Source organism: Saccostrea echinata, unplaced genomic scaffold (genome assembly GCF_033153115.1).
Source record: "Saccostrea echinata isolate AGI-Se365-2 ecotype Australia unplaced genomic scaffold, CSIRO_AGI_Sech_v1 ptg000009l, whole genome shotgun sequence".
Classification (NCBI taxonomy): Eukaryota; Metazoa; Mollusca; class Bivalvia; order Ostreida; family Ostreidae; genus Saccostrea; species Saccostrea echinata.
In genome coordinates this window covers 35,732,567-35,744,986 of record NW_026889758.1, presented here as the reverse complement: position 1 = coordinate 35,744,986, position 12,420 = coordinate 35,732,567, and the positions used below count along the sequence as shown (strand labels likewise).

Below are 12,420 nucleotides of genomic sequence, written 5' to 3'. Positions count from 1 at the left end.
AATAATTTTGACGATGGAAAAAATAAGAAATGTTCAAGATGATAAAATAAGGAGTTTTTCATATGATCTAAATATTTCAATGGACCACTTCATTTTGGATAAGAATTCTTTTCATTGAACTCATATTTATCTGAATTCTCAAAGTATGTGTTTGTACACAGTTCTTTTCATTGAGCTCATATTTATCCAAATTCTCGAAGTATGTGTTTATACACCATCGACAAGCTCTTCTAAATGCTGTAACTTATTACTGTCAAAGATTTATTATTTTTGATATTTTACATCTGAAGATGGTCAGCAATTTCTATGTCTTTTATTGAAAAAAATTTCCAGAACCCTCATTACATTTCCTTTGTAAGATTTCATTACCTTGGATCTGCCAGCCTCTGCAGGTGGACCTTGAGGTGCCACATGATGGACTGTTTGGGGAGGAACAGTGAGGTGGACAGGGATAGCAGCTGCCATCCCTGGAGGAACACAGTGGTGATGGGGTTCAACCTTCCCTCACACAGGTCTGATACAGAGTTTGTGGGCGAGGTGGGGGTGGTGTGGCACAGATACCAGGAATGTTTACCACACAACAGCAGGTTCTACAAAATATCAATATTTATCTGCAAGTTACCCTCTTTGATATGAAGCACAAGCTTGCTCTAGGATATTATTTTCCAATGTATAGGAGATTTCACTTGTGATTTTTCCTATTACTAAGAAATATTAAAATCGCAAATGTTGATATTTTTTTCATTGGACTAAATATATCTCACTTGTACCGCTGTTTTGTGGGTGACAGGATGAGCAGACAGCTGCTTGATCATTTGACAGTAGAACTCATTCTGTAACTCAGGGAATTGTAGGCAGGTCTGTAAGATAGTCTGAGCTAACTCAACATGGAGCTCTAGCTTGGTGGAATCAATGGGGGTGTAGATAAAGTCATTTATATCCTGAGAAAAAAATCACAGCAAATTAATGAATATAAACAATAAACTACAGATAACATCTTAAATCTGGAACAAAAGAAGAACCAGCAAATTAAAAAAAAAATGTATAAAAAGTATGAAAAAATTATATTCTTTTTCAAGAGTACCATCTTTTCTGATAGGTACACACCCTTGACAGATCCAGAGCTCTCTCCTGCAGATCCTCTGAAGGAAGTGTTGTTAAAGGTTTAGAAAGTGGTTCTTTGGTGTGAAGCATCATGGGATGTTTCCAGTATAAAGAATCTAAATAAAAGACAGCAAAAAGTAGAATGTAATTTGTTTTTGAAAATCATATACAATTTAACTACTCCTAACATTGATAGACAATTGAAAAGTGAGATTGATTAAATCTCTGTCTAAATGACCTACTTGGATCTCCATTGACCTCCATGACCTTTGCAATGAGTTGTTCATACTCTGTACCAACATTTCCTGTTCCTCCCCCAGCAGCAACAGTCAGGTGGTACAACCAGGAATCCTAGAACAAATTCTGTAAAATCACTTATTTTTGTTGGCTCAAGTTTTCGTGGTTTGACAAAATATTGGTTTGTGGGGATCTGATTTCATGATTGAAGAAGTGTAGAGTCTTTATATATTTTTTACATTTTGTCGAGGACATAAATTCGTGGGTTTCTTCATACCATGAAAACAATGGAAATTAAACCCTCAAAAATGAGTGTGCAATCTGTCACTGCTGACCAATAAAACGGGGAATGTTTTATTTACGATTTTCCCCTAAAGGCTGAAATTTTGACAAAGTTTTAACCAACTGCAGATCTTGGCATTCTCCACCTCACCTTTTCATGTTTGCTAGGAAGCATGAGGTAGGTGGGACCTTGGAATGGTGGCCAGATGGCAATGGTATACTGACTGATGACATCATAGTCTGCCTCATCATCCGAGTCCTCGCTGCTGTCCACGTCTTCAATCCTTGCATCCCGTAAGTGGATCTGACCAGAAGGAGTCTGAAAAAATGTGTGAATCACAAAAAATGCTTTGTAAAATTAAGCCTTGAATCCAAAGGAAAATCTATTCATTATTGTGTTAATGCCTTATTTTATGGTACTGACAAAATAATGCTGATAATACCTTGTCTGTTTTGTTTTTATAATATAAGAAATATCTCCCTAGCAGCACACACCAGCATCTTTTTGTAACTCCGTGTTTTGCCTAAAGAAAGATGTAAACATGTCATTCTACATCATTTTCAAAAATTCTGATATCGTTTTTGCCTAATAACCATCCATATCCCTACTTGTTCTTCTTTCTGTCATTATGAATCTAAATAAAAAACACCCCCCTCCTAGCTTGAATATACTATTAAGAAATAAGAATCACAACATATGGTTTTTAAATCTTGATGGAAAATTATGTATATGTGGAAAAAAATCTTTCTAATTGTAAATTAACTTTTTCTGATGTATGTTACATACTTAAAAGATGATTTAACAAATGCATGCAATTTTCACAGTGTGCAGGAAACTTGCTACTGTATGACAAATATAGTACATGTTTTAATACAAACATTGAAGAAAAAAATAGAAGAAAGTGGTGCTGTGGTATGAATCAATAGTAAGTCCTCACCTTAACAAGCCATCCTCTGGAAACTGCCTTAGTGTCAAGTTGGTCCAAGATAAACCCAGTGGCATGTCGCTTCAAAACTTTCTGTAGTACTATGATATACAATAAGACAGAACCTCTAAACAAGATGTATGTCATAAAAACTTAAAACAAATATCAGGCATACATGTAGATTTATGCTTGGTGTATATAATTTCTTTTTCTTATTCCAGTAAAGCCTTTAAGTTGTATATAAAGCAATGCACACTAGTCTTTACTTTTTATCCATTTCTCTGTGTCAGCTAACGAGTCTGCATTGAAATAGTATGTCTTCTTGGAGTTGCTTATCTGAAAAAAAAAGTTGCAACTTTATAAACATTAAAGTTTAAATATAGTCAACTTCATTATGTAAATATTCACCATATCAAGACTAAAATCTCCTAAAAAATGTGTATTGAATTCTTCTATACTTACCTGGAAAGTTGTTTCTCCCTTGGTATTATCTATCCTAGTTTGTTCATCTAAAGAAATGGTTCCCTGAGGTTTGCGTAGAACATCATGCTATAAAATTTTCAAGGACTAAAGTGACATTTTCAACAGCAACATTATCAGTATCATTGTATTTTTTTCAAAATATTATCTTCAAAAATGTATTCAGATTTTTGCATTTGCAATTTAATAGATTGAATTTGATATTTGCAATACTGAAGCACAAAATGCTGCCAAAATAATGCAATATATGTATTACTGTATATGTACAGCAAAAAATAAACATTTACCGTTTCCTTTTATATGAAAAAAATTTCTACATATTTTTACACTTATTTACTAACCTGTGACTTGTAGTAGAATAATTCCCCATTTCGAAGGACAAACCACCGTCTCTTCCACATCTTGACTTTCCCACCTAATTTGGACAGATAGCCAAACTTTTCCAATGTATCCTACACAACAGTATCACAATTTTGTCAAGGATAAACTACACTTCTATGACTATCATTATTATTCCAAAAACAGGTGTGTTTGGTATCAGTGAGAAAACATTATTAACCTTTTGCTTCCAAAATTTCATATACAAATAGCTGACTACCTGTTTGTGGCTGTCTGTGGTATAGCGAAGCAGTTTTTTCTCTGGTTCCAAACTCTCCAGATCACTCTTGTCGGAGGTCTCGTCAGGAGGATCGGCATAATCACAGGAAACTTCTGAGGACACTGAGGGACAGGACACACCTAAAGTATCCAATGACATGATCTACACAGGGCACATGTCTGCATTTCTTTTAAGATATTGTCATTAACTATTTCTATTCTATAATTGTTTATTAATGGTGCAAAAAGACTGCTAAAATAGGAATACAACTAATATATACATTGTGCATATATACATGTATTCATTTATGAATAGAGTTACAAATACATGCATAATAAAGTGATTTATATTTACCATTATTAAGCGAAGTAGACATCAAGAGAAATATATTTACATGTACCATTATTAGGCAAATTATACAGACCAGGTATATACATATATACAAGAAAAATCATTTGCAAGTTTTTAGGTTCATGACAGGAAATAGCTAAATGCAGTAAGCAACTAAGGTATGTTTGTCTTTTTTAAAGGTTTTGTTTAAAAACAGGAAACATTCATTTTCTTCTTTAAGATCAATCTGAATTCAATATGTAAATATTAACCTTAATCATATCATCTATAAACAGGCCTGTGGGCACATCATAAGCACGCATTCTTTGCTTTCTCTAGGCAAAACATCAGCCAAACTGTAATCAAATGCATAAATTCCGTTGTATCTGCATATATAGCCTACCTCTTTTGATGGCCCCTGAGCTGCTTTGCTGTAATTTCTTGGAATCAGAGACTTTGAGAGTAGAAGGCTGAGATTCTGAGTTCCTGAGATCTATTTGTTCTGTAACATCCTCATTGTCCGACGACTCTGAATCATCATCAGTGAATGGGGTACTACGGATCTGAGCTGCCTTCTTCAAACATAAAGACATTATATTCCTCACTGTATGCTCCTCAATTTGAAAATTGCTGGAATAACATATTTTTTTTTGTTGAGGTAAAATAACTTACTCCTTTTAAAGTTGCATACACTGGGACATCTAGTTCTCTGTAGATCTTAGCAACCTCAGTAAGCTCTGCTGGGTCTTGAAAATTAAATAAAATTTAAATTTCTTTCTGGTGTACTATTGCATAAAAATATATGTTATGCATGAAAATTTGCATATTGCAAAAAATCAAGGAAATTTTTTACTGTAAATATATTGTATTATCTTGTGAATTCTTGTACCACTTCCTTGATAGTGGCTCTCTATTGCATGATGCTCAAACATCTAGCTTTTGAAAGTTTCAAAACACAAGATTCTGAGTATTATCAAAAATGCAATTAATGTTTTTTCAGTTGTACTGTATGGTGCAAGACTGCAAGTTGAGTGTACCGGTAGATTGTTTCTCTCCATAAGACTGCTGTACTCTCTCTCTCTCAGTATACAAATAATTTGTCTGTTATCCCACTCTGTTTCTCTCTCTATATATGACTGCTGTACTCTATTTCTCTCCCTCTCTCTCTCTGTATATATATATATATATATATATATATTTATTACATTTTCAACAGTGAAATACTGTGATTTATTTATTGAATAAAAGTGATATTCTCTCACACTGTGAAAGGATACCCAAAATAATATTCTCTCACAGTGTGAAAGGATATCAAAGTAAGTAAAAAATAATTTCTGGCCTATCATAAGACAGAGATAGTAACTAAGCATCTTGGTAGAGCTAAAACTGCACATTTCTCCCCAAATGTGTTGCTAAAATCCATGCTATGTAATGTTTTCAATCTCACAACTGCTAAGCTATGACATCTCAACCACTCAACTATGACGTCAAGCCTATGACACTGTGTTAAGAAAAGACAGAGGCAAAGGGAAAATCAAAGAAAATGTAATAAACAGAAAATTCACTTCGCACTCATGAAAATATCAAAAAATCCTGTCCCACTCGTGAAATAAATTCCATATTCATCTACAAAACATTGAATATCCTCTATTTTTATATATATATATATATATATATATATACATATATATATATATATATATATATATATATATATATATATATATATATATATATAATTTGTCTATCATCCCACTCTAACATCAGTTTCGTGTAATGGCCAGGAATGAGCAATCCAAAACCTTGTAAAGTTTACCTGTTGTGTCTGATGGCTTGAGTTTCCTTGGTACTGTGTGTGCTCTCCTGTCCTGTTCACAAATAATAATTTAAAGAATGTTTAAATCTTGATGTCTAAGCCAAGTTTATAGTCAGTGAAAAACATAAGCTTCGTTTATTACATACATTAAATGGAACATTCCAGTCATTTTCTGGATGTGACTCAGTATAAACTAGAACTGTCCAAAAGGGACAAATACCCCCCGCTGGGTTTTTCAGAGAAGGTATCAAATCAATAATGTTTTCTAGATGTGAGAGGTGTTCACAATTTGCCTAAACATTTAGAGTGAAAATTTAATTACTCATTATATATTTTTTTTAATGAATGAAACTAAGGTGCAGCCTAATAAAACATCAATACTAGTAATTACAGTGTTTTTTATTACATTGAAAAAATAGTTTGCAACTGCCATCTTTGTGAGACATGACACTCTGCAAATTGATTGTTGAAAAAAAAAAAATCATAATTAATTATACAAAATCAAATTGATCTTAATACCTTTATATCAAACTCATTTTAAAAATAAAAGGCTGGTTCCAGTAACTATGTATTTTGACAGACATAAATTACAATTAAGAGACTTAGACAACAGAGATCTTTATTTCTTTCTGCCCAATTCCCAGGAGATATAGATAAGATCTGCTTGATCAGAGATGCCCTAACAGCTTCCCACACTGAACTCATTAATTAATCTTTAACTGGATGCATGTCCACTCATTACTCCCAAGGGACAAATGGATTTACACTATCTGCTGTGTAATGTAAAAATTGTTTTTAATACTTTGTGATTTTTTTTTAATTCTAATAAGTAGTTTTAAGCTGTAGTTCACATTTTTGTACAGATGTTCTAAATTCTATGTCTCAAACCTTAGACATGAACCCGAAATGACCCGAAAAGTCAATAAAAATGAAAAAAAAAAAACACCTGTAAAATGCAGAAAAATTATCAAATAATGTTGAAAATATCAGGTGCACATCTTCATATGGTAAATAATAAGTGTACAAATTTTCATACAAATCTATGCAATAGTCTCTGGGAACAATCCAGACAAAACCACATAATAAAAATGAAAAAAACACCTGTAAAACGCAAAAAAATTATCCAATCATGATGAAAATACCAGGTGCACACCTTCATATGGCAAAGAATAAGTGTACAAATTTTCAGACAAATCCTTGTAACAGTTTCCAAGAAATGGTCTGGACAAAATCTCGTCTACAGACAGACGCACAGACAGACAGACGGACAAGCTGATTCCAATATACCCCCCTAAACTTCGTTTGCGGGGGGTATAACAATTCCATTTTACATGTATATGCAGTGCTAAACAGAATCATATTATATCATGACAGTACAATGATTTGTTGGAAAAATTAATCCAAAAAAAAAAAAGATTCTGACACAGTAAAATGCAAAAACTGATTTTTCACTGTTAAAATAAAATCTCTGCATCATTTGCTTTTCTTTGTAATATCTATCACTGTGATGCCTTACCCATTTCTTTGAGTCTGTGGCTTGCAGAGCACTATGTCTGGTGGGGCTGATTATATGTGGCTCAAGTACATGTGGGGGGTGGTGTTCCTGAGTTAGGTGATTTAGCATGTGTCCACTGCTATATAGGATTTCGGGTTTTGTGTGGCCCTTTGAACGCACTCGAGGTAGTGTGGCTATGGCACTCACAGCATTAGGACTGCTTTTATAAATGCTCATATGGGAGTTCTGTTTGACCTGAGGTAATGCTGCAGACACCTTGGTTGTCTTACTCTTACACACTTCTGCATAATCTGGTTCTACTGTAACTGAGATGATTTCTTCCTCTATTTCTACACCACTGCCATTCTGATCTACTTCTAATGATAGGATATCCTCTGTGATTTTGACCTTTGTATGACCTATTAGTTCCTCACTGCCATTACTAGAACTGATCAATGAATCCATCAAGTGAGCATCATGGAACACCTTTCTTTCTATTTTAACTTGAGGAGGGGCAGTTTTCTTTGGTTCATATGTACTTTCATGATTCTGATCCACTTCTTGGTATATTGGTACATTTTCAATGTCCACCATACTATCATCACTATCTGAAATGTTGGCTGTAACTTCTTGTATATTGTCATCAGAGGGTGGAGTAATACTACATGTGTCATTATTATTATATCCATCAGACCCTTCCTCCATTTTCAGAGTTTCCATAAGGGATTTTGAGGGTCTCTTTGGAATCTGTGGAGGTTCATCTGAAGCCATGGATGCTGACCTTGAACTGGACATTGACACAGAGTCTGATTCAGCATAGTCTGCCACTTCTTGACCTTGTTCATCTGTTTCTGGGGGCAAGGAAAGACTGTGGGTTCTCAGGACCTTTTTAACAGACTCTGTCCATGAGGAATTTGAGAGTCTGCGCACTGGACTGACCTCAGACACAGGTCGAGAATATGGCCTAGAGCTGGACTCAGACACAGGTCTAGAGCCCAGAAGATGAGAAATACTGGTAAATTCTGATACAGGTCTGGAATCAGGTGACACGCAGGAGGACTCGGCTTCTGATGATAGGCCAGGGAACATTTCCTGTTGAAGTAAAACTCATTACGGTCATTATGCAATTTGATTTCATTATCGACTCCTTTTAATCATCCAGTCTGAACAATGAATTATTCATTCCAATTTGATAAGCAAGAAAAACATCCATAAAAAGGTAATCATTAAAATAAATCTTTAAAAATAATGATCTATTCTTGTATCTAAATTGATATGCACTGAATTAAACATCTATTATATTGTCTCAGAAAGCACCTAGAAAGTCTTTTTGATTATGTTATTTAGCATTTGGTAATGAATTTGCCTATATCTTGTGGATCAACTGACCTGTTGACTAAGTCTGAAGATTTCCTTGGATGCCACAGCAGGAAGTGCCTGGAGTCTCTCTCGAAGAATGTCAACCTGTTCCTGCAGTAATTCATTCTCATGCAGAAGTTCTTTGTTCTGATTGTCCATCTAAATCAAGAACAATAACTGTCAAATTTAAATCGTGTGGTTTCAATAAGTTGTTTTAAATCCTACTGAATATGAAGTTATAACTAACAAACTGAGGAGCTAGCTAGTAAATTCTTTGTGAACAGCAAAGTACACATGTATCAAATCATATGAAAATAGATCAACCTATCTTGGGTTTCTAATAATCATGTAAATACAGTTTTATTATCATACATAAATAAATAAATCTTTTAAAAAATGCTTTGTTACACTATAAACAAAATTCTCAGCATGATCACAATCTTAAACCTGACGAGAAGAATAAATGATACCAGACAAAAACATTTCCATATCAAGAACATGCAAAAACTAAACTTTGTATAAGTCATAAAACTAAGATTATTGAAAGAAAACAGGAAGACTGGTCATTAAAGGCAAATTATATGGATTTTTTGGCTCCATAATTGTCAAACAGAGCTCATTAAGTTGTTTCCATTGGATAATTTAGTCAATACTAATTGGTAGTTATAAAGTACTGCACCTTGCTTTCTTACCCAGAAGAGCTTTGCTACTGAGTTTTGACAAGACAAACATTTCTTTTTATAAAGCCTGCAGCATGTACTTTTTTAAAATCTTATATATACTTGTCAAGTATGAAAATACTTCCAAAGTTGTATATAATTTAGATGACAGGTAAAATACAGAGCCGCATATTATTTCTCATGAAAGAAATACATGTACAGTGTATAACAACTAAAAATGATACTTCAGAATAATTTAAAACAGTATAAAATTTTGATAGCAAAACACATTCAACAATCTTACCATTTAACATTAATCATTCCATTTTATATTAAAATACATGTCAACCTAATCTTTTGTGAGCAAATCAGTGGTTCTTTTTCTGTTCTTTTTTTCCATACATGATGACCATATCTTAAGTAACAATCTTTTTCCCTCCAATCTGATAAAATTTCTTATGATAATTCCTTCAACAGGATGTTGATTATCTCAATTCTTTTAATCAGTTGAAATACCAAAATTCCAACTTTCTTTCCAATTGCAGCAGCAAAAGCTATGCTGCTGATCTTAAAAAATTAAAAGGAATCAATGGAATATCCTCAGTGAACTCACTGAACATGAACAAAGCAATCGTAAAATATACTATGAAGCAATTTCTCCAGAAATACAGATTAATGGGATTTTACTAATGAGATATAAAATATATGATCAATGACAAAATAAATATTTTCTCTTGAATTTGTCACAAATGAATTTTATTGTTTTTATTTGATAAAAAAATATTGTAAATGATTATACCAAGTAATTACATGGGTATTATTAGTGAGAATGCAGTGATTCTGTGTGGGTTGTATTATTGTATACCTGGTGTATTTTAGCGGTCACCCATTCTTTGATCCTTCCTGCCTTTTCCTCCACTGTCTTGGCTTCTTGTTGTCTGTGTAAAACCTACAAAAAGTGTATACATAAAGTTAAACATTTTTATCTATTTATCTAACCCCCCCACCACCACCAAAAAAAAAAAAAAAAAAAAAAATCTGCAAGAGTGGCTTTTTAGAAACACTTCCTACATCTTTTCCACATGTATAATAGATCCAAGAAAAAATTTGCTCTCTGCTATTTTCTTAAGACCTATCAAAGTTTTTTTCTATGTTCAACATTGGTTTTGGACAAACCAAACCAGTAAAAACATCCAAGTCAGAAGTCAGTGCAAAAAATCATTGTTGCTGTACTTTGAATAGTTATTTTCTTTACTTATATTGTTGAGAATTGTTAAATTATACAAGGGAGGTATAAACTTACCACAAAGGTCCTTGAATTTACAGACCTCTGTAGATTTTTGTGCAGACACTTGACCTTATCAAAATAACAATCCTCTTTTCCAGTAGAAATACTCTAATGTAAGATTTAATTTTACTTCTTTATGGTTTGAAAAGTCCTACAAATTGTCAAACATACAAAATTGATCACTTCAATAAATGCTTGTATCAGATTCATGATAGCTTGCCTCTATCAATTTTTCATGACTTGTACAATAATGCCCTGTGTAGTTTTTAGTAGCTCCCTCTAATTGAATACACAGCCTATGCTAGATATTTACACTCCCAGGATAACTGAAAGAACCTGATGTAATAAGTGAAAGTATATTATTCAGCATAAAACAGTAAACACATAAATCAGAGATCCTATTTTATTGGTTTATAATAACTTGCAATTTGGCGACCTTCAGTTTTGTTTGATCAAAACAACAGAATGGCTTGGATTTTACAGACACACTTAAACTTATAACTTTGAAAATCAAATTCCTTGATAACATATATTATGTACTTCAAAAAACTCAGTAGTTCCCCTGAGGCAAATTTAAATATATGTGTAAGTAGTCATTTTGAGTTGGGTTTTGTATATAAACTTTTGATTTAGTGATGGACAGCATAAATACAATCTCCTTAGATCTTGGTCCTCTAACTTTTGTTTTACTGAACTAAAGCTTGAGTCACTCTACATATATTCCCATATTGACTTACATGTGCTTTAATTCTCTTAGTCTAACTAGATTCCCATTTGACTTTTTTGCTTGGTCCTCTACCCAGATTCCCATATAACATTTTTCTTGGCTTATTACATAGATTCCCATATTAACTTACACATGCTTTTTTTCTTGGTTCTCTGGTCCTCTAACTTTGTTTTACTGAACTAAAGCATAAGTCACTCCACATAGATTCCCATACTGACTTGCATGTGCTTTTTCTTGATTCTCTAACTAGATTCTCATATGACTTACATGTGCTTTTTCTTAGTCCTTTAAACCTTTGTTTTACTGATCTAAAGCATGAGTTACTCCACATAGATTCCCATATGACTTACATGTGCTTTTTCTTGGTCCTCTGGTCCTCTTACTTTTGTTTTACTGATCTAAAGCATGAGTCACTCCACATAGATTCCCATATGACTTACATGTGCTTTTTCTTGGTCCTCTAACTAGATACCCATATGACTTACATATGCTTTTTTCTTGGTCCTCTGGTCCTCTAACTTTTGTTTTTACTGATCTAAAGCATGAGTCACTCCACATAGATTCCCATATGACTTACATGTGCTTTTTTCTTGGTCCTTTAACTAGATACCCATATGACTTACGTTTGCTTTTTTCTTGGTCCTCTGGTCCTCTAACTTTTGTTTTTACTGATCTAAAGCATGAGTCACTCCACATAGATTCCCATATGACTTACATGTGCTTTTTCTTGGTCCTCTAACTAGATACCCATATGACTTACATATGCTTTTTTCTTGGTCCTCTGGTCCTCTAACTTTTGTTTTTACTGATCTAAAGCATGAGTCACTCCACATAGATTCCCATATGACTTACATGTGCTTTTTTCTTGGTCCTTTAACTAGATACCCATATGACTTACGTTTGCTTTTTTCTTGGTCCTCTGGTCCTCTAACTTTTGTTTTTACTGATCTAAAGCATGAGTCACTCCACATAGATTCCCATATGACTTACATGTGCTTTTTCTTGGTCCTCTAACTAGATACCCATATGACTTACATTTGCTTTTTTCTTGGTCCTCTGGTCCTCTAACTTTTGTTTTACTGATCTAAAGCATGAGTCACTCCACATAGATTCCCATAT

General features: G+C 33.5%; 1 protein-coding gene across 5 annotated transcripts in view; it reads right to left on the bottom strand.

The window, feature by feature from the left end:
• LOC133182293 (pleckstrin homology domain-containing family H member 1-like) overlaps nucleotides 1–12,420 on the bottom strand; it is a 43,128-nt gene that overhangs the window by 8,613 nt on the left and 22,095 nt on the right. For 4 of the 5 annotated variants that reach the window (XM_061317072.1, XM_061317074.1, XM_061317076.1 and 1 more), the window contains 17 exons: nucleotides 10,152–10,235; nucleotides 8,658–8,786; nucleotides 7,290–8,360; nucleotides 5,774–5,825; nucleotides 4,630–4,703; nucleotides 4,361–4,532; nucleotides 3,628–3,767; nucleotides 3,371–3,481; nucleotides 3,012–3,098; nucleotides 2,816–2,885; nucleotides 2,562–2,650; nucleotides 2,067–2,147; nucleotides 1,775–1,942; nucleotides 1,347–1,455; nucleotides 1,108–1,220; nucleotides 765–941; nucleotides 370–590 (listed from right to left, as the gene is read on the bottom strand). In XM_061317072.1, the coding sequence (XP_061173056.1) occupies nucleotides 370–590; nucleotides 765–941; nucleotides 1,108–1,220; nucleotides 1,347–1,455; nucleotides 1,775–1,942; nucleotides 2,067–2,147; nucleotides 2,562–2,650; nucleotides 2,816–2,885; nucleotides 3,012–3,098; nucleotides 3,371–3,481; nucleotides 3,628–3,767; nucleotides 4,361–4,532; nucleotides 4,630–4,703; nucleotides 5,774–5,825; nucleotides 7,290–8,360; nucleotides 8,658–8,786; nucleotides 10,152–10,235 (2,948 nt within the window). The remainder of the gene's footprint in view (nucleotides 1–369; nucleotides 591–764; nucleotides 942–1,107; nucleotides 1,221–1,346; nucleotides 1,456–1,774; nucleotides 1,943–2,066; nucleotides 2,148–2,561; nucleotides 2,651–2,815; nucleotides 2,886–3,011; nucleotides 3,099–3,370; nucleotides 3,482–3,627; nucleotides 3,768–4,360; nucleotides 4,533–4,629; nucleotides 4,704–5,773; nucleotides 5,826–7,289; nucleotides 8,361–8,657; nucleotides 8,787–10,151; nucleotides 10,236–12,420) is intronic. The other variant, XM_061317073.1, reaches the window with a different exon arrangement.